A 23,252-nucleotide genomic window follows, 5' to 3' on the forward strand; every position below is an offset into this window, starting at 1 on the left:
CGTCTCCTTTTGTTCATATTGATTTTCAGGGCTTGATTTAAGAACAAGGGGAGCCCTGGAGCAGGGCAACCAGAAACAGAGAGAGAGAAAGAGAGATGGAAACATAAAAGAGGAGTGAAAGAGGAGGAGGTGTCTCAGGCAAGAATGGTTTAAGTGCTAGTACAAGTGATCCTTTTCTCTTTTCTTTTTTTTTATGCATGTGGCATTCAGGGCTATCACCAGCCCACCGGTTTCGGGACCCCGAGAGTGACACTAATAAAGATATACAACAGCAGCTGTAAAAGAAAAAAAAATTGAGACGAGAGTGATTCTGTGCCCTCGCTCACCCTCCTGGTGATATGATATCATTTTCCTGGCATGCTGATATGCTTTTGCTATTTCCATTGCAGCTCTGGAAGATAAATCAGCTTGATGTGTTAATCCTTTTTACTTGGAGAGGGGAAATCATTTGTTTTAAACAATTGCAATTTTATCTGCTAATGCTCTTGCTGTAAAGATTTGGGATTTAAAAACAATCCAGGGGAAATTAGAAAAGCGAAGAAAACCCTGAACTCTTAATGGTTTAAAGGTTGGAGCACTATTAAAGGAGAAGCGGTGAGTTTATTTAAGAGGTTTTAGTCATAGTAAAGATTATTTCCCTCTCCCCAGCTTAAAGACATTGATTCCTGCAGTCATATTTGGGCATATTTTTGTGCTTGAGAAGCGAGAAGTGGAGATCTGCATTTAAGTAATGCGATTTCCATTCGCAAACTGGTCAATATGAAGGAACGGAGATAACAGCTGTGGTGCTATCTCTGATTACTGTGTTGTGTTGAACACTGGACCCCCCCTCTGGGCTAATCCCATCATTGGGTTTTGCTACTATCTTGAGATTTATCTACTATCCTGCTTGGTAACAAATAGAAGCTTTTCCTTGTATTCCCTTCTGCAGCCCCCCCCCGACACGCCATCACGTTTAAAGCACGAGGATATGCTTTGCTTTTATTTCCTGCCACTGCTTGTGCGCAATCAATCAAGATGCAGGATTTTTATAACACGTTATAAGTTCCTTATTAGGTTTGTCATTTACCCTGCAGGCACAGCAGACTAACGAGGCAGTTTAGCGGGTTGGTTAAATCCATCAGATGCACGGATAGAACTGTGGCTGAATTCTGGCAAAATCAAACAAAACAAAACAAAATTGCTACATTTTACAATTTTGCTATTAAAAGACTAACGGTGCTACCTGGTGCTAATCTGACCACGTGCCTTACCACGTCTACGATTTCATCATGAAGAGCAAATTCGAACGAAGTTTAGAAGGTGGAATTCTGCGTGGAACTGGGCAAATCTGCCACGGAGACGTTTGACATGACATACGCCCCACATACGTGACACTTCAACTTCATACGTGTTCACTTCAAGAGCGGAACGACTTCAATGGAAGATGACGAGAGATCAGCAAAAGAGCTCACCCCCCGAAAATGTCTAAACGATTCGGCAACTCGAGCAAGATGATCGTCAGAGAACGATCGACATCTCACTTTCGCACCCACCCTACCCACCAGATTTGGTCCCTGCAGACTTCGCCCTCTACCAGAAAATAAGATCCAGTTTAAAGGTCACAAAGGTCACCGATTTGACGCCACTGCGGAGATCCAGCACCAATTGCTTCGTAAAGAAGACTTTCAGGACACATTCCAGAAGTGGCAGAAATGCTGGGGGCGCTCTATTGTTGTGCAAGGGGACTATTTTGAAGATGATAGTGTGTATAGGTAGATAAATGAAGTACTTTCTTATATAACACCTCATACATTTTTGCCATTTGGCCCTTATCCATGGCGACTTACCTTTTATCAATGTGTCATTTTGTCAGTGAGCAGTTGAGGGTTAAGGTCTTGCTCAAGGCACCAGCAGTGGAACCTTGGTGGTGAAGACTTCCCACTTCCCAAACACCACAGCTTTAGTAACCCAACAATATTTTTTTACCAAAATGCAGTGACTTTCTGGCCTCAGCGATGACGTTGAGTAAATGACACAAGTATTACAATATGAAGATATTTTGAAAGTTTCGGGGCATTTTTTAAGATGATGTTCAGAAAATCTTCTTGTTTTGGCTGCTCCCAGCAGAAGATTGGTAGCTTAGTGGTTAAAGCATTGGACTTTGGATCAGAAGGCCATGAGTTCAAATCCCAGCCTCATCAAGCTCCCATTTATGGGCCCCTGAGGAAGGCTCTTACTTCTCAGATGTATGAATAAGACAGATATATATAAGTGGATCTTTCAAAAGCTGTAAATCATTCGTCTCCATGCAACTTTCAAACTCTTTAAAAACCAACCACCTGCATGTCCTCCCTCACAACATCCTTAAACCTCCTCCTTGTCCTTCCTCTTGCCAGCTCCATTTTCAGCAATTTTCTACCAATATCTCGCATGTCTCTCCTCATGACCACATGACCAACCCGTCTCAACCGTGCCGCTCTCTTCTTGTCTCCAAAACGTCCTACCTGCTTGGTCCCTCTAATAAACTCAATTCTAATCCTGTCCATCCTCGTCCCTCCTGAAGAAAAGCTCAGCTCAAAATACAGTTCAAAATGTTATAAAATTACTTTACATAAGTACACAGATTAGCAAGACTACTCAAATAGCATTAGGAATTTGACGAATGGAAAGAAATAAAACATTAAATATACAGCCAGTGAAGACCCCCCCCACCCCCAAAAAAAGGACGCATGTCTTGCCTCCTGTCTCTGCTTTTGAGTTCTATAAGTACGCATTCCTACAGAGAGAGCTCAGCAGGAGTGCATATAATCAGCACACACACACACGCACACATGGAACGAGTTAGAGTGAGACGCCTGGAGACGCAAAGACGTACATGAAAGAACAGACTGAAAGAAATCAGGCCAGAAAATGTCACCAATATTTTTCTGAGCACTTCCTATGCCATGACTGAGTGCAGATTTGACGCTGTCTGGTTACAGTATGTATTTATGTTTCAACCTTCATTTTTTTGGACCAGAGAAAGTGTTCAGACATGTTATTCAGCTATTCAAACCCAAGACTTTTCCCTGTTCCCTGTGACTTTTTGTTTTTGGTTGATACTTTTTGTGACGGAATATGACCAGTAGTCATGTCTTTTTTACAAAGGCAATGGGTGGAGTGATGTTGCAGACGGAGGCAATTGTGTAAAAAAAAAAAAAAAAACGGTACTAAAATACAACCTGGGAAGGACATTCAGCTAGTAGCAGTTAACTTTCACCACAAAGACTGTGTAATCTTGAAGCAAATAATGCTGAGAATTGTAACCCTTCTGGAGGCTTAAAGTAAGTTTTAGTGTCGAATTGGGTTCGCCTCTGAGTATGAGTAACTTTCCCAGTATCAATATGGACATAAAGTTGGAACGTCAACCATCCATTAGGTCAAATGTGTTTTTGCAGACTGTACCTCCAGTATCTGGTGTATGCCTAAAGAGAAACTAAAAATTATGTAGAATTAATATGAATAAGATAAAAAGTTTGTGCATCCCGCTGTCAGGGTGAAGTATACTACATTAGCTCTTAGGATTTTTTTCCTTTGTCTTTTTTGTCTTTCTCCCAACTCTTCTTGTTCTCTAAACAGCTTTTGGAGTTTTACAGAAGTACAGTGCAGTGGTTTAAATTTTTTTTTTGCATATTTGCCATAGATTTAAATGATCAGATCATTAAGCTAATAGTTATTACACAAAGTAAAATTTTTACACAAAATGTTTTTAAATGATGATTTTATGTCTCAAAAGCTGTCAGTTATCGCAAACACTTGATTTGCAGTTGTTCGATTGCAAAATCATTATTCAGGTTTAGGGGGAAATAACTTTTTTCACAGGGCTAGGTAGGTTTGAGCATTTTTTCCTTTTGTATAAATAAAAAATGCATTTTTTTATTTTTTTTTATTATGTGGGTTGTCTTTGCGTAAGATAAAAAAAAATAAAGATTCTAAATAAATAAATAAATAAATAAATAAAAATTCAGACTTTTTCATGGCACTGTATTTTTATTTTCTTTCCCCTCAGAATAATACCTCTTTTTGTAACTTTTTGAAATGTTGATTTTTTATTTCTACTGCGAACGTTTTTACTTTTGGTTTTCAGTCTTTCAAACTTTTGCAATCAACTGCTTCGTATTAAAAAATTCACTGCTGCTTTACAAAGTTCAAAGCACCGAAGTGCTGTAGTGCATATAGACACGCGATTCTGAAGAGGCACTAATCCAGCCGGCATGATTTGGATAGTTGTGGTCTGCTAACGGGTTCAGGGCTGAAACTCAGCTCTTATACATTCACACTAGAGCACGCAATGTTTGACCTCGGATCTGGACTGTCCATGATCTAAAGTATCATATCTCCCTGCTTCTGCCTCTCGCTGTCCATGCTTCGTGTCATCAGTTCCTCCTTCCTCCGCTTTGTAGCCAAGCCGGTGTCATCGTTTCATCCCTTTTCCATGTCAGAAGGCTAGCGAGATCTTAAAAAAGGAAGGGAAATGGAAAGCTCGCTGTCTGCCTCACTCCCACAGTTGCACATCAAGTATTTTCTCATCTTCGTCTTTCCATTTCTTAGTCACGTCCTCTTCTTTTTGTACGCACCGTAATCAGGGCTGTGATTACAGTCTGGCACTTTAGCTCGACAGCTGCTTTCATCATATCAACAATCCACAGCTTGAATATTTACAGATCCGCATTGCACGCTACCATCGTCATGCATTGTTTCCGTGTTCTCGGGCCACAGACGCGCGGAAACGTCCGCGGGTCCCGGTATCGAATTTCTCCCTCGAGAAAACACTCCTGCCTGAACCGCGGTCTGTTTTCTGACCGCACTCTTATCGTTGCTAATAAGCCGGGAATATTTTGCTGACGATGTGACGGACTTCTGTGGCTTCTAGGGACCGGAAGTGCGCTGGCTGACATTTACACATTTTTAACAGATCCACAGCCTGAATAGATTTCCTTCAGGCTACACTGATGTTGGGAGATTTCAAAACATTCCTACATTTCATTCTTGCATTTGTTCTGCTTGCAGCGCAATTAGCGGAAAAAAATACCGGCATTGTGACAGTGTGAACGATATAAAGGCTTATTGGATTGGGTTTGAGAGGCATGTGTCAGTTACGCGATATTATCTTTAGCACAGAGTATTAAGCTCAATGACACTGTCTGACTGTCACCAGCTGAAATTCATGTTTTTGTAGGCGAGTATGATATTCTAACAGTTTCTGATGGTAGTATATATTATTTATTTGGAGTTGTTGCTCATCTCCTTTCATCTATTGTTTAATGGTTAAATATATTAGAGAAATGCTACATTAATTTATCCTTCAAACTGTGAATGCATTTCTTTTGTTTCTTCTTTAGTGTGTCAGATTGTTTTGCTTTTTTTTTTTTTTTTTTTTTTTTTTTTTATGAGGGCCACGTAATTTTTTCTTTAATATATGTCCGGGTCACTCTGTAACAGAAAATGAAATGATCCAGGGTGACTACCAGTGTTATTGTGGAGATTTTATAATGATTTAAAATTTGACACTCAAAAAGAAATCTGAAAGAAATAATAAATATAATATAGCGCTCTCAATGCAGCACGCTGTGTCATTTGTGAAAACAAACAGAATGTGCCATCAGTGATTCACCCCTAGAGGCCGCTCTCGTAATGACAGCAGACCGGAAAAACTATTTCAATTGATTTTTGTCAATAGTTCCAGAGTCTATTGCGGCCTTGACTATTCTATTACGGAAATAAAAAAAAAAAAAGTCAAGCTTTATTATCAAAGACAGATATTATATGAGTAAAACATATATAAAAATTACCTTTTTGAAATATGTTTCAGGTCATAGTTTGGGGACCCCTGGTTTTGTTTGATATTTAGCTCAATCTGCATATTTTATCCCATACTTATGCAGCCCTACAGAATTCAATCGGAATAAGACATTCTCCACTTTTTTTCATTTGTTAGTTGTTAAAAAAACACAGGCTTCTTTTGAATAATATTTATAGCATGCCATTTTGAACACCACAGTCCTCTGTGTCCTCTCTTTCCCCTGAAATCAACTCTTCTAATAGTTGAACACCTTCTCCTGTTTTTTGCCATACAAGAGCAATCTGTCAGAATTTTTCCATTAGAGTGGCTGCTGCCAGACGTTGTTTGAAGCTGTCAATCAATGATTTTGGAGCGTCAGTGGACCAGGAAATGTGGAGAGCGACTGAAGCCAGTCATTTATTATCAAAAGTGAGAGAAATAACAAAAGCTGGAGGAAATCGCCACTTGAAAAGATAAACATGTGGATTCATTTCAGAGGGCTATAATTCGGGGTCTTATTGCGGCTTATGTTAATATTGTTGTGAGGAAAATTTCCCATATTCAGAATCGGGTTATGCTCCTGCCTGGGGCCATAGAAGTGCTGTTTTTCTTAAAATTTTGTTGCTCGTTGTTTTTTTTTTATTTAGAGTAATTATACAGGTAATTATTACACCATAAAAGCTGCCGTAGGCTTGATTCATTAGTCATTGTTAGGAATGGTAAGATTGGCATAAAAGATTGCCATCAATCGAATTTTAAAATGTTTGCGTCGGATACAAGTTGGCATTTGTATCGCAATGCATCGTTTTTATCATATTTGAATCGGTAACTAAAGATTTCTTTATATATAATTATTATTAGATGCTATATCACTAAACTGTTTCTCCTGCACGTTCACTCAGCAGCGTTGGTGCTCTGTAAATATGACGTATCACAACACTAAGGAGGCCGAGGCGTGTCCTGAGAGTCACATAGAATACAGATTAACATGGCAGAGGTAGAGCTGTAACTTCCTGCAGACAGAACAGAAAAAAGAGTGTCTGGTTTAATTTAAAGGCTTGTGTGTGAAAAGGCCATGCATTAGAAGTCAGAAGGCACTTAAGTAAATTTATGTTTTACTGTCTGTCTGAACCAAATAAATCAAAGCGAACTATCTGTAGCATATTAGCATCATATTTCTTTTCATTGTATCGTATCGTTGTGGGAGAGCGTGTCAGTGGGAAAGGAGCAACGCCACAACAGGTCAGGTGTAAAGGCTATTCAGCCGTCTTTATTTAGATTTTACAGAGGGTTTGTCTGCACTGTGCTCACGCCGCACGTCTCTGGCACCCGTACACAAAAAAACAACCACACTCACACTCCCTCCTCCTTAAATGCCTCCTTTGATCACTGCAACAGAAAACACATGAGGTTAGATAGGCTTCAGGTGAGGCAATTCCCTGCCTATCTTCTCCCGGCCCTGCCCTCCATTCACAACCCGGCACTCGGCCCCGCCCCCGCTGCCACAATCGTGTTGAATCAAATCGGACCGCACCGAATCGTAATGGGGTAAATCGTATCGCAACGGTAACTGCTTCTTATGTATCTTTAATATATCGTATCAGTAGCTATGCATTGAGATATGAATGGCATCAGCCTCAGTTTTGGAGATGCACATCGGCGTGATCAAGGTCGAAGCATCTGTGAAGCAACAGTTAATCATCATTACCGCCGCGAGTCTTTTTCACAGCCACTTTAGAGTTCTTAGGATCTTGGCTGGAAAGCTCCAGGCTATGATTTGCAGCACACTGTAGCCGCTCACTTCATCATTCTGCATACATTCACGTGAGCGATGCATCATCATCATCACCGGCCTCATTATGAAAACCTTTTCCGACGTCATCCCCTGCAGCGTATGTTTAACGCGGGCTTTCCTCCTCCTGGATGCCTGGCAGCTCGTCGCAACGTGGGTTAAATGACTTTTAGTGTCTCTCGCCTGTGTGTGTTTGCCCTTGTGTTCGTTTCTCTCTATGAACATTGGCACATAATTCAGTCTGCGTCCGCATCTGTGTGTGCATGTGCACGTTGCTAACCGAGCGTCCGTTGCTTTCTGCCTGCTCATGCACGGCCAGCTCAGGTGCATGTAATTACGCTGCTTATAAGAACTGGAAGCGCTTCACCTGTCTCTCATCGGTCTCTTCTCGTTCCTTTTGTTCTCTCTCTCTTTCTCTCTCTTTCTCTCTCTTTCTCTCTGTCTCTCAGAAAGGACACGCTTCATCACTTCACGTCATGCTGCTGTGCACTAGCTTTTTGTTTATGCTCAAAGCTTTGATGTTTTGTGAGCTTTTCAGATCTGTCATTTGTAGCACGTTACCATACACAAGCACCTAATATTAATTCAGTGGTATAAATGCAATGTACTGCTAGTGGAATGGAAAAGTATAGAGTTGGACGATTAATTAGCCCACATACCTAATACACAGCCTCATATTTATATTGGTGAAAAAAGAACAAAGGCTGAGTGATTTTTTTTAATTATTACTTTGAAAATGTTCTTCTCTCATGGACACCAAACAATTGCAAACACAACACAGGGTTATTATATATATGATATACATAAAAATTTTCTTCTCTGGTGAATTTCCAGAAAATTTCTATGTGAACTTTAGCTGGGGAATTTTGGAAATATACCAAGTTGGAAACTTTATTGGGTTAATTGGGTTTAATAAATGGGAATTTCTGGGAATTAAATAGAAATATAGGAAAATGTAAATAAACTATATCATGAACAAACATAATTATAAAAGATTTTCGGGGTTAAAAAAAATGATATTTTTGACTTAAGCCAACATTAATTAATTTATTATTAATGATTATAATGAATAATTAATTGTTGATATCTGATGTCTTATTTATTCTGCAGGAGAGGCGATATTACAGGGTATCGAAGGTACTAGATGTGATTTTGTAACATCATAGAAAGGCTTGTGCAAAGTCCAAAGGAACACTGGGTCCATGTTGGTCAAAGTAATTAATTCGTATTTAAATTATTTCGCATTATAATGATGTCCTTTGCATTGAATTCGACTTGCTAATCAATCATAATTCATCCACACTAATTATGTCCTTTACATCCTTTACTTAGCAGGCGTATGTCTAAAAAAACATCATCCCACTCATACTTCAGATATTTTACTGAAGACGTTTTACTGTAGCATATTCTGAAAATGAACTTTATTGTGTATATATATATATAGAGTATAGAAATCACTTCTTGTATTACATATCAGCTTTTCATGATTCTGGTTTCACAATCCCATTACTTCAAACAGCATCAAACTGGCACAGGTAACACACACTCCAGCAGAAACCGTGTGTGTGGTGTGTGTGTGTGTGTGTGTGTGTGTGTGTGCATCCCACTGGCACCATCACCATCTAATTATGAGCACAAGTGCCCAGCACTGACGGATCACCTAAAGTCCAGCCAGCAGAAAATCAGCGCACCTGCACGTCATTTCAGCTCCTGGCACCAGCGCCAGTGGAATAACAGGCAACAGTACGAGAACGAGTAGAGGACGCAGTTATCGCCAAAGCTGCACAGCCAGGTGTGCTAACGCCAGGAGCCGGCACGGGTTTACAGCACGTGCTCTTGGCTAGCGTAGTCAAAACGAAATCGAGCTTTCGCTAATTACTCCAGGACGTTTGAATTGATAAAGACATGTTTTATTATATTGTAGATGTTTCAGCACTGTGAGAATTAGCAACTCCATATTAATCATTGTATTGTAGAATAACAATCTGAAAAAAAAAAATGTTCCATGTTCCAATGTTGAGTGATCAATGCTGTTTGGATAGAAGGTGCTGATTACAGCAGGAACAGCAAGATCTTTTTTTTTCCAAGAAGAGTGTCCTATCTGGGAATACTTAAAATTTCTAGGTAAATCTTGTTACAGAGGGCTCCATGTATTCTAAAAACTCTCAATTAAAAGTACTGTTGTTTTAATGGAGTTTTACTTAAGTACAAAGAAAGTTATAGGTCTGAAAATGTACTCATGTAAAAGTAAAAAGTTGCTCATTTGAAATGTACTCTTTACTTTTTTACAAACAACAACAACAAAAAAACACACACACTACAGTCCATGACTTGAGTCTAATGTGAGTTGTGCAGATTCGGAATTTAGAAAACGAAGGCACAACTTTCGATTTGATGACATTTAGCTTTCAGCTGCATCTGTCTTGTCTTTCTTGTGAGTTTAGCTCCGCCCATCAACAAATCAGTGCAGTAGTTTTAGGGGCGCGTTTTTCTTTTTTCTTCTTGCATTATTTGTATTTCTTAATATTTCAAATGTTGTACAATCCTTCAAACAAAACATACTTAAGTAAAAGTTAGATTTTAAAAACTACTTCAAAAAGTAGACGTACACAAAAAAAAAAACTACTCAATTATAATAACGTGAGTAAAAGTAATTTGTTACTTTCCGCCTCTGACACACCACAGTAGCTCAGGACCCATAACCTCTTACAGGACACCTCAACAATGGAACTGCAATGAATGGACGTTTGGTGTTGAGGACGAGGATGAGTCTGGTTCCTCTCAAGATTTCTTCTTCATGTCATCTCAGGGAGTTTTTCCATGCATTTCACCACTGGCTCGCTCATTAGGAACAAACTATTATAAGAAACAAACTTATAGTTAATAAACCTATAACTTCATTGATACAACCTCATAACTGCTTTATCTGTGTGACGCTTCTTTGAGACAACCCCAAAAAAATTATTGAATTGAATTAAATAATCAAGGATGTGTCCACAATCAGCATCCTGGTACTTAATCCCTGCCTTGTTGCCTTGTAATTAAAGTGAAAAATTTAAGGAGTAATTTTCTTCCTGCTATACTTTTATTTTTAACATGTTCACCAGATCTTAAATTACTCTCACCATTCCTACTAGAAAAAACTCTCGATAACTAATCCAGACCATTCATCAGAAGGTCTTTAATGCAAAGTAGCTCTACATCAGGTACCATTGTGTCCCCCGGTCTAATGAGATAAACCGAGAGGCATTTCGAGCTCAGGCGGTTTCCTCCCCATTTTATCGCTCTTGTCCTCCTGCCAGCGCTGAAGCAGCTGATCTCCCAGGCTGTGCTCTCCAGCAATGGCTCTTCACTCATGGCTGAGTGGCATGTGCAGATCACAGATTCAAAATCATGCTTTCTTTAATCCTCTCCACATGAGGCTCCCACTCACTGCAGCGTCAAGACTCTGGCTTTTTTTTCCGGGACGTTTTATTTCGAGGGTGCTTTAATCGTTTGGCGTACGGCTATTAACCGAAGCAGAGGAGCGCTTTCAGTGCCTCGGTAGAATGATAAATCGTATCAAAGACACAAGCATTACAATTTTCCAACATGGTTCCTGCGTGGAACCTGGCAGAGAAACCCCTGTAAATACGTTGTAAATGATAATAGTTACCATCAATCTAAATTGCAAGTCGGTGTCTGTATAAATGGTTGAGATGTTGGACTTCAAGTTCAAGTTGATTTCTATAGCTCTTTTCACAACGGACATTGTCTGAAAGCAGCTTTACAGAAGGTACGGATTATAGAACAAAACATTTTAATAGTTAAGTGAATGATGTGTGTTTATCCCTGACTGCTGCAAGGAACTGTTTTACTTATTGAACAAAGCCCTTAACCCTCAATTGCTCAGATGTATCACTGAGATGACTGTAAGTCGTTTTGGATAAGAGCCATAATGCTGTAAATGCAACTAAAGAAATGGAAAGTCCTTCCTGCATCACATCTCGCCTGGCAGTTCACACGGCGCCCTTTAAATGTTCACCGACTACAAAGCTGTGGTTACTCAAGGGTATAATCTGCTAATTAAGATAGCTATTTAAACCTATACCCTAGTTAGATGTAGGTTTAATTAAATATTTTCCTCTAATTAATTTACAAATGTACCCCTTGTATGAGCTGACAGTTAACATAGATTTGACAAGTGTGCATTCTTGAGCATTTCCTTACAAGCTTAGAAGAATTGTGCATTCGTTCGTGAATTTCCCAGGCAGATCGCTTGCTCCTTGGTAAATGTTATTTAGAACTTTCATAGATACTTTCTCAACGTATTTACCGTTTTTTGCAGAGTGAATATTTAGAGAAGTAGAAGGACATGTCATATTTATCTCATTTATTTAGCTCAAGGGCCTTGCTCAAGGGCCCAGCCGAGGCAGCTCGGCAGGTGCTCGGATTTGAAGACACGTCCACCTCTTTTTGTCTTTCAATCAGTAGTTTCATGCCTTATCTACTGCCCCATTTCGGTCCAGTTTAAGACAAGAGAAATTCAAGAACATGACAGAAATCCTGCACTGTCTCTCTCTCTCTCTCTCTCTCTCTCTCTCTCTCTCTCTCTCTCTCTCTCTCTCTCTCTCTCTTCCTCTCTCAGCGAATGAGAAATCAGAAATGTTATTAACCTGGGTCATCCCAGAAGCACACGTGTGCATGTAAAACATGTAACAAACAGCTCGGCCTGAAATCTCCCTCCGGCAACAGCCAGAAATCCATCTCACCTGCTTGGCCCTCATCAGTACAACCTCTGCTCATCAGAGAATGAACTAAAAAGAAATGAGTTGTGGGAAAAAAAAAAAAAAGAAAAAGTTCTGGGGTTGAAATCTGTATGAGAATGTGCTGAAGAGCAGCATTATGTCACTGACTTGGACATGGATATATGTGTATATATGTGTATGTATATACAGTGTTTATATATATATATATATATATATATATATATATATATATATATATATATATATATATATATAATAATTAATAATTATATTTTATTCAAACATTTTATTATTTCAACCTTCAACATAACATATTCATGATCTCCTTTCTTCACCAAGATATAAAAGAACAACAAAAAACCCGAAAAATTATTTTTAATCACTAAACATTTGTTTTACTGATGCAGCAAGTCACGAATCAGCACCAAAATCCGCCATGATGCACACATCCGGCAATTAAAACCGTCCGTGTGGAAACAAAGCAAAAGTTTTATTTGGGGTCCTGATGATTTATGTAATTTTAAACACCATAATTACTTTAAAACATTTACAAGAATATTTTGTCCTCATGCACTGTGTTGAGTTTGGTTTCAAAATAATAAACTTGCATAAAGCATCATTACTAGTCCTTTGTTGATTAGAGTATTTACAATTAGAAAAAGTATTAATTTCAGGTACATTTAGAACTGATCATAGTGTGCGAGTAAATTGAGATTAATCACGAGTTAACCAGTGACAATCGTGTGATTAATCACGATTAAATATTTTAATCGATTGACAGTTCTAATATATAAACACACACACACACACACACACACACACACACACACACACACACACACACACACACATTTATTTATATATATATATTTACAACTATAAGACTCTGGTTTTACAGTCCAACATCATTTCTGCTATTGACTAAATATATTTTATATATAGAGACATAATAATATACATAATATTTATATACATAATACAATATCATTTCCTTAGCCAAATCTCCAGTGTGCTTCAGCAGTGCCATGTTGCTCCTTCTCTAAAAACAGCAGCTCGTAATTGAACTCAGATTATGACAAACTAATTAAGCGCACTAATGCGCACATACTCACGAAATCCCATTTTAGCTACGAGTTGCTGTGTTCTTTCATCACCAATAAAGATGTTCTTTCAGTCTGACTCGTCTTCTAGTTTATACTACTTACAGTTTACAAAACAAGCGTCTACTCCTGAGTGGTCGTGGGTTTACTAGCAAGACGGATACCGCGTTCTTTTCATTTTTGTCAAATATCATTCAAACGTCAGTGTGATACCAGACCTTACAGCTGAAACTTCTCATCCTGTCCCAGCTGAGGACCTTCTGTGGTTTGTTATTCTCGAAGAATGTTGTGCTGCTCGTTTCGTAAACAGAACATTTCGATTTTTTGGTGTTCTGCAAGCTACAGGTAACACCCTGAGGTCTTGTCTTTCACACAATAACGCTTCTTGTTTGTTTGTTTTTAATCGTCCATGTTCCTCTCAGGATATTTTCTTTCCTCCTACTCCTGGACATATGGACTTGGAGGTCAAAAGGGCAGCGTGGAAGCTCCCTTTTTTCTCTTCCACCACCTGAGGCACAGATGTTCCATGGTCACTGATTTTTATCTGGAAGGTGTGACTGACCTCCCTGATCGGCATCCTGTGCACTCTCCTTGCTCTCTGTGCCTGGTGAAGGAAAGCAAAGTGGCACGAGGGGGGCAAGAAGTGCTTCTGAGTTGTGTGTGTGTGTGTGTGTGTGTGTGTGTGTGTGTGTGTGTGTGTGTGTGTGTGTGTGTGTGTGTGAGTGTTGGTGTGTATGTGCAATGGCCTTGTGCATTTTTACTTCTATTTTTTTTACTCAGAGTGCAGAGATGTTGGCTCTTTCTCAATAACTTTGTCTACACCGATACAAACATTGAGGATAACTGGTTACTGATACTACGCATTGGTACTTTATTATTCTCTCTTACTGTTTTGGCGGATATTTGAAAGGACGATGCAAAATTTAAGTGGCATAATCTGACATAATTTATGATTATTGCTGGCTGTGAAAGCGAAATAAAGCAGAATAATTTATCGATCCCACAGGGAAATTATTGGCTTGTAGTTGCTCCCTAAAATGAAAGTAAAGATGTAAATAAAATATAAGAAATTTCAAATAAAATATGCTCATTAAATGATATATTATATAAGTATAGAGAATGCAATTATTGAATTTCCAATCTTATTAAAAATATATTCCAATTAAACATTGACTGAACTAAACACAATATCATTCAAAATGAAAGCAACACGCGGAGGTGAAAGTACAGTGGTGAAGTGAACGTGAGCCAGAATGAAAGAGTACATCATTTCAAGAAGCACTAAGACCAGTGTTCTTTCCCTTTAACTCACCAGGATTTACAGAGCAAAGGCATTCGAGTTATAGTGTCAATTTATGGCTCTCTCTGCTCTCCTGTTGGAAAGGGTAGCTCAGTGGTTAGGAGGTTGGACTCCTAATGAAAAGGGTGTGAGCTCAAATCTCGGCTCCACTAAGCTGCCACTGCTGGGGGGGGGTTGGTTGATATAATGTAAAGCCTACACTGAAACTCTGCTGGAAATCAGTAGGTGTCTGAGCACTGGAACAAAAATAGTATTAAATCAACGAATAAATAAATGAAAATCAGGACCCGGGATTCCAACCGAGATATTTTTTTGGCCAATCCATTGGGCTTTAAAGCTGTCCCAGCGCTGTCTCTCATTCTCATTCGGGGTCAGGGATTGAGGAAAGTAAAAAGAGAAAGAGGCCCTTTATGGACACCAAACCGCCGCCCTGGAGACATTTTCTCCTCCGAAAACTAAACAATGTTCGGCGTCTCGAGTGAAGTCTTAACATTTTCTCCAAAGGGCAGACCATAAACTATTAATGGACAGCTGTCTGTCTGGACGCCCAAGCAAGAGAAGGTTTCTTTGTATTGAACCCTCATGTGGTGCATTACTCCCCAAAGCCATAAAGTCTCGGTGGGGGTCTTCGTTTCTCTCTCTCTCTCTCTCTCTCTCTCTCTCTCTCTCTCTCTCTCTCTCTCTCTCTCTCTCTCTCTTCCACTGCCGACACACTAAAGATGGTCGTTAGTCATGAGAGTGTTTGGGAATATTACAAAATTGCAGCAGGATGATTATCGGTTGTCTCGGTTTGTGGTCCATTTCCTGCACAGCAGGAGAGTGCGAGAAACCTACATCAGCGTTATACGCGAGAAAAATAAGTAATGGCATTGCGTGAGGCGTGAATAGGCAAGAATTGTTGCCTGCAATGCTTTTCTTAGGGGTTTAGCATGGTCCTATGAGGTTTGACCATGTTTTAGAGCTAGACACAGTAGCTAGTCATAAAAGCCAAAGCATGTTAGTAATATTTGCTAATACTGCAAATGTTTTGTGCTGCGTAGCATGCTAGGGGTGGCCACCTTTCTTTGCGTGCCTGCTTAGCTTTTTTCTTAGCGACCTCTGAGTGATGCATTCGTTTCGGCACCACCAGGTCAGTATGCAGAAAAGTTGGGTTTTGTTTAGCACTATACACCACATGCTTTTAGAGGATGGGGACCAACATTTAAACTGTAATATTGACTGGTTCCTCTTTAGTTTCAGGACAAGTATTTTTTGTCCAATGAACAAAGAGCTTAGTCTAATGCTGCCTGTCTTGATTGGTGCACTAGTGTGTAGGTTTGTTGCAGTTATGGAGGCCCCACATCCAAGCCTGAGGCTCTAGGCACTAGCTATAGGCAGAGCCTAGGCATCCAATTCTAAATCTAAATCAAAATCCAATTCTGAAGTTTTCTGGAGTCAACCCTTGACGTGCAAAGACCCTGGTACAAAGCACTTCATTTCGAAATACCACCTGCTTTTAATCTGATAATGTTTTAAAACATATATCTGCCCAAACACACCTTCGTATTCTTTAGCGCTGCGCATTTTTTATTCGCACTTGAACCATTGTTGCTAAGAGGTTTTTCGAAGCGAAACTTAAAAAAACGTGTTTTTTTGGCCCGACTGAACCCGCAGCCATCGAATCGCGGTGACATTCATTAACGCATCACGAGTATATATTATCGGCGAGGTATCGGAGTAATCACGGAACAGCTTGAAAAGTGATAATTAGCGATGCAATTAACAAAGCAGCAGTCTTTGTAATTAGTAAGATGATTTAATCGCGGAAGTACGCAGCGAACTTATGACAATATCGAGATGTATTTATGATCAATCAGTGTTATAAAAGTTGTTCATGAAATGTATTGTGGAAAATGGTGTTGAAAGTGTGCGATTCGTACTTTCACATGCAATTTACGTGGATATGAATTAGAACTTTAATCATCTTAAAGTCTATACACAAGATATATTGAAATATCTACTGTTCTTCAATGCAATATTGCGTTTGGTTTGTCTTGTTCGAAATGTTGATTTTTGTGTTTTGTTTTTTTAATTCTTTTAGATCGACCGCATCATATTTTGCGTCTTCTTGGAAAACGACTATGGGATTTACAACAGGAAGATGTCGGATTACTTCCCTACAGGTATTTCCTTTTTTTTTTTTTGGCCTCATTGTATATTTGCCACTCTGCAATTCTCAAGCAGATCTGAACCTGCTACTTTGCATTAATGCAGACGTCAACCTTGCTTTGTAAAGCCGGTTGACATGATCTTCGAGCGCAGATAAAGCCATCGAAATAAAAATCTTAAAAGCTTGTGCATGCTTCGTTCATGCGCAAACGCGTGTCAGACTTTATTCATGCCTTCAATAACAGCCAACGAGGAAATTCTTGAGGGGGAGGAATAAAAACCGTTGAATCGCTGAACGAATGATCCAGCATGCCAAGTATTTTCAACAGGCTAATATGAACCAAAGATATATGAGCTCTGGCTAATATGGAAATATGATGGAGCAGCAGTTCATTTACTATTTAATAGAGGCTCCAGCAAGACATGACTTGTTTATTATAAATCGGCACTCGAAATCAGGACACATTCCAAATGGATATTAGTTTTATATGATCAGTTGGCACGTACAAATCTTTGAATACATCGAGAAGTACATCAAATTAGAATACAAATCAATTATGGTGCTTTAACTTACAAAATTGAATTACAAATTAGGATTAAGTGCTTTTATTTATAGACCTCTGAGTTTGCCTTTATGTGGCCTGAAATGTCTCGAACATATGCACAAAGAGAGCTCCAAAAAAGATATGCCTAACATAGACTGGAAGAGAATGGAAGGTCTTGATTAGCCTACTATAGCGCTATAAACACTATTGAACACCTTTGATATGAAAGTGAACGCTGACTGAACCTTAGGTCTCCTCGCCTCACTTACATCAAAACCTGAGTGTGCTAAAACCCTTGTGGTTGAACAAATCTCCATAAGGGCACTCCAAAATCAAGTGGAACATCTTTTCTGAAGAGTGGAGGTTATCATAACTGCAAATGGGGACTCAATGTGAAATGTCCAAGAAGCACATGCAAAACTTATGGTCAGGTGTCCACAAACGTTGATCTCAATAGTGTACATGACATCTTAAACTAATGTAGGAGCAGATATTTTTGTCGCTTTCAGGTTTTGGTTATTTGGCGTCGTTTGTTGAATCCTATGCAGCTAAAACTGTCAGAGAAACTCTTGTTGATTGTATTAGGTATTGAATTTCATGACCTTCATTTAGTGTGTTGTGGATGTATGACATTGAAAAGACCAGAGATGACAAAAGTACACACATCTTTCACTCAAGTAGAAGTACAGATACTCAGGTTTTAAAAGACTCTGGTAAAAGTTTAAGTACTGACTACACTTTTTCACTCAAGATAAAGTAAAAACTTAAGTAAAAAGTAGCCATTACTACTACCTGTTTTAGTGTCATGCTAGTAACTCGACCTCACATCATATATCATATCCCTCTGTCCCATCCACAGTAACCCCAGACTTCTTGTTGCCTTCTGCCGTGATCATTGTTAGCTTTGTAGCCTAGCCTACGTCTGTGGTGCGTGATAGCCAGGAAATGATACACCAGCCTGGTTTAAAATAGTAAGAAGTAGAAAATACAGTTATTTGTGTAAAAATTTAATGAGTTAAAGTAAAATGTTGTCAGAAATATAAATAGTGAAGTATTGATACCAGAAAAATCTACATAACTACAGTAATGAAGTATTTATACTTCATTAGTTCCCACCTGTGGTAAACACGGTCAGAGTCGTATATATAGAATTGAAAGTGCTATTTTATAAACTGCAAAATCATGTAGGCTTAATTTATATCGTGAATAAAAAAAAAGCATATGCATGTGAAAAAGGGGAAAAAAATTTATACGCATGGAAATAATGTAAAAAATATACCATGACACATTGATCTTGTCAGATCTGTAATTGAGTAGGTTTTTTTGTGTATTTAAATTTTTGAATTTATTTAAAAAGTATTTAAAAAGAAGTTTACTTGAAGTGTACTTAACTACATTTTTCATCATATTTACTGCTGAGTAAAAAATATATAAATTAAAATGGGAAGGGAAAAAAAAAATCACGGCCCAAAAAATAATTTTCTAATTATCATAAATAACATTATAACAGATGCATAACTCACATTAGACCCGTCAGTTTTTTTGTTATTGCACTTTATATGAGTTTTTTGTGTGTTTTTTATTTATATTCTCTTGTCCATTTTGAACTACAATAGAATCCCCAACCCCATGCTGGTAAAAAAAGTAACTTGGTACTCAGTAATTTTACTCTGAGTGAATTTTAAATGAGCTACTTTTAACTTTTACTTGAGTAGACTTTTAGACCTGTAACTTTACTTGTACTTAAGTAAAAATTGTATTGAAGTAGCAGCACTTTTACTTGAGTAGAATATTTTATTACTCTTTCTAGTTCTGGATCTCGTAATTCTCTTATTGCTATAAAATATAATGTTGAGACTACTGTATATTTATCACGTTTTCCTGTAATTATAATGGTTATGTTACTTATAATCCTCCTTTTACTAAACTCTGTGATACAGAGCGGATTTTTAGACACTTTTATTAGTTACTTAGAATTAACTAGAATATTGTGGTTATAAAAATCTTTCAGAGAGATGTGTTCAGGATTTGGCAGGGCTATTATCTCCGGAAAATACTACATCCGTCTTATGCGATCTGAAAATCTTTCCAGACACCTTCACACAGAAGGTGAACAGGTGCATTAGAGTCGATGAGGCGAAGCGATGACAGCTAATATTTTCTAGTGAGTCACTCTCTGAATTTGACTTAGTGTAGGCGAAAAGCTCCTCGTCCAACGCGATATTCAATAGAACTCTGATTCTATCATCACCTACGTTCATCCGAATCCAGGAAAACCAGAACCTCTGATTTGTTCGAGACGGAGCCAAATCTTTTCGGTGAATCATACCATCTCACACTTCTACACGTCTGGTTCTCGTTCGATTGTCTGAGTCGAGGGTTTTTTCAAGTGTTTGAGCGGTATATATGTTCCTCACAGACTATCCCCCTGTTTTGTCGCGCTCTCTCATTTCACCTCTTTTCCTGTGTCTCCTTGGACCCTTGGGATGAAACATCACCCGGTTCCCACAAGATAGTTCCCATTTTGTAGTCCACAGAAAGGCCACTGTTCTCAAAGGAGAGCCCTTTTTAGCTTCCTGCCTCCCTTGATGATAAACAGCTGTAATATTTCGGTAAAGAATGCTTTGTAGACCCGTTAGCCCTTCCTTAGCATCCCTGTCACAGAGTCTAGAGTATGTTCTATTCGATGATGAGGCCCTGTGGAGAACTTCTCAAACAGGGGTACCAGGAGGATTAGATTATTCACTCCAGTGTTTATAGACACACACACACACACAGACACACACATTTCATTGGCCCTGTCTTTCCCTGAGGCCCAGCTGAAAGATGGCAGCCACTGGAGAGGCTCTGATTATATCGGGCTACCTCCTGCACACTCGGCTCGTCTCTTTGCGTTAGCTGTGGGAGATGAAACGCCGTGGCTGTTTTTCTCACTGTAATCACTCTCTGAGATTACGCTTGCTAGAATGAGTGCAGCACAAATAAGCTTGTGCATAAAAAAACAGCCTTTAATATGGTCAGGCACAAGGAAAATGCAGAAGTGCACTATTTCGGGATGATGTTTTCCACAATAAGTCATTGTACTTTTTTCCTGCATTATCACCTCTTATGGTGAATATATAGATTACTATTATTATATTATTAGTATCTCGTTCTCTTTTGAACACACAAAAAACAAACCCTGACATAGAAAGCAAAGTTCATCAGCCTCAGCTACATCACTCACGAGTAAAGATTTTTCGATTTACGATGTTTTGATCTTAAAATGTTAATAGCTATACGACAAATTTCTACAACTGTTTTAAGTTTCATGCGGCAGGTAAACGTAGCGGCAAATGCTCCACCCTCCACTCACAAACCACCGTTAGTCCAGACGCCCCCTGCCACATACATATATACTGTTTAGTTTGTACAGTACGGTACTGTAAATTGCTCTGTTTTGCTAAATTATGAACTATAATTTTTTTTACATTATTAGCAAATTACAGTACACTATCCCATAATGATCACCATTCTTTAAGACTCCTGGGTAGGCTGGGCCATGTTTCGACTTAGAATATTTACAGGTTCATCTGAACACATCTACATCTTAAGTCACGCTCTACCTGTATTCTAATATCCAGGGCTGGTTCTTGTTCTACACTTATAACTTTAGGAGCGCTGTATTGCTGTGCATGGGGACTATTTTGAAGGTGATAGTGTGTAAACGATAAATGATAAATGAAGTACTTTCTTTTAAACAGAGCTCATCTCCAAGCTTTTTGATTCCACCTCGTTTGACTGAAGGGAGAACTGAGTGTAAAAGACTTATGGGATAGTTTAGATGGGCATGCTCGCATAAAGAAGTCTGATAGCTTGTGGAAAGAAGCTCCTCCTAAATTTGGCCATCAGAGTGCGGAAGGGCTTGCCTAATGGCAGTGGACTGAACAGGTAGTTACTGGTGTAATTAGGGTCCTTGATGATCTTAAGAGCCCTGTTTCTACATCGACTGATGTATATATCCTATATATGTATGACAGTGTCTGTTGGAGGAAGCATTATGCAAATGAAATGGAGATGTGATAGCAGTGTAAGTAGCGTTGTTCCCTAAATGGCAGGTGGTAAAGGTGAAAGGTTTCTGAGATTAAAAGGGGGAAAAGCTCACATCGGGGTAATAGACACCGTGGCAGCGGCAGGGTCACAAATGTTAATTGCAACCCCTTAGAGATTAATGACATTCATCTGCTTTGTGAAGATTTTTAAAACTGCCTTCATTTCCTTACTGTCACAAATTTTGGTTAGTCTTTGCTCCATTATAGGGTTTGGGCTGCACCATTCATATCTGGCATCTGGGTCTTTATTACTGCCATTACGCTTTCAAATTCAGGAGTACCCGCTTGGGAGAAATGGCCCAAATGCCTGGTTCTCGAAGCATGAAGCATACTTATCCAATTCAAGAGGCACCTCCAGCGGTTCATTAGATCTTCGGTCCTTTAAAGCGTGCGAAGAAAGTGATAAGATATCGATTGAAGCATAGATCGTTTTTTTTTTTTTACATGAATATGTGAAATATCACTTCAGAACAGCTCAGGATGGGGAGAGAAACATAAGAAGACCAATTTAACACCACTAGTGTTCCTGTCAGAAAAACCTCAGAAAATATAAAGCCCCTTGGAAAGCCCGGTCCCTGCACTTCATCATCTCTGCAGGAACCAAGGAGCCAGAAAAGACCTGCAGCTTATTTGTACTGCGCCTTAAAGGCCTGTCATATTCGGTTCAGATATTCGCGTTTAGTTTGGCACGACTGTCACTGTCACTTTCGCTCTTGTATCTCAGCGTCCTGTTAAATCTGTCGTCTTCTCGGTTTGTCTCTGTCTGTTTAACAGATTCGGGGAATCTTCCCTAAGATCAGTTTGTTAGTTTTTTCTCCGATATTTTCCTGTAAATCTGAAATGCACTTGATGGAGAGTTTTAGTTCTGCCAATGAAATCCTTTTATACTCTTTAGTGTGTCCCAATAGAATCCTAACACAGTTAACTGTTCCAAAAACCCTTAGGGATTCTTGTTTTCTTTTTCCGAAAATGTAAATCAGAACCTCGGGCTCGACCGAACATCAACTTCCCTTTCAGAAAAGGCAAATTTTTTGACTTTGACACGATTCTTAATTCCGCTGCATTAATTATGTCTTTAAATACCTCAGGCCTGTCGAATATTCAACGCTAATTGACCAGAAGGCGTTGATTGATTTTCTGTAACAGCAGCTCTGACAGTAATGCGGGCTACAAGGCAAATCGCAGGTCTACATAACCACATTTATTTTAAGCATTTTAGTTGCTATGGCAACTTCACTTCTGAGTACGAGTGACACGTAATAATTCATATGGCGTATGTATACCATTTATGGAAGGAGTCTCCAGCGTCAGTGCTTCGTAACAGGTTTCTGCAAACAGGAAAGCACTGACACAGGAGAATCCTTTCAGGAAGCCCCTTTAAAGAATCTCCAACAATACGAATAGCCACATATGAAGCAGCTACCTTTGCGATACGATACGATCAAGCCCTATTACGATCCGATTTCGATTCTAATTCAACACAATGCGATTCTGTTCAATCTGATACAATGTAAAAAATATGATGCTATAGATTTCAATATGGTACTGATAGTTCTAACGCATTGCCCTTTCACAAACAGTGGAAAAAAACAAAGATGAAATAAATCCAGACGTTCTTTTCCTGTTCTGTCTCCAGGAAGACGCAGCTCTACCTCTGCCATGTAAATCTGTATTCTATATGACTCTCAGGACACGCCTCGGTCTCTGTTTAGTGAGGAGAAATTG

The 23,252-nt window shown here is 39.0% G+C and overlaps 1 protein-coding gene across 4 annotated transcripts in view; it reads left to right on the forward strand.

Moving 5' to 3' along the window:
- Positions 1-23,252, forward strand: part of macrod2 (mono-ADP ribosylhydrolase 2) — a 636,986-nt gene that overhangs the window by 550,366 nt on the left and 63,368 nt on the right. For all 4 annotated transcript variants that reach the window (XM_083540474.1, XM_083540475.1, XM_083540472.1 and 1 more), the window contains exon 9: positions 16,824-16,905. In XM_083540474.1, the coding sequence (XP_083396600.1) occupies positions 16,824-16,905 (82 nt within the window). The remainder of the gene's footprint in view (positions 1-16,823; positions 16,906-23,252) is intronic.

This window comes from Silurus aristotelis (assembly GCF_946808225.1).
Source record: "Silurus aristotelis genome assembly, chromosome: 4".
NCBI lineage: Eukaryota > Metazoa > Chordata > Actinopteri > Siluriformes > Siluridae > Silurus > Silurus aristotelis.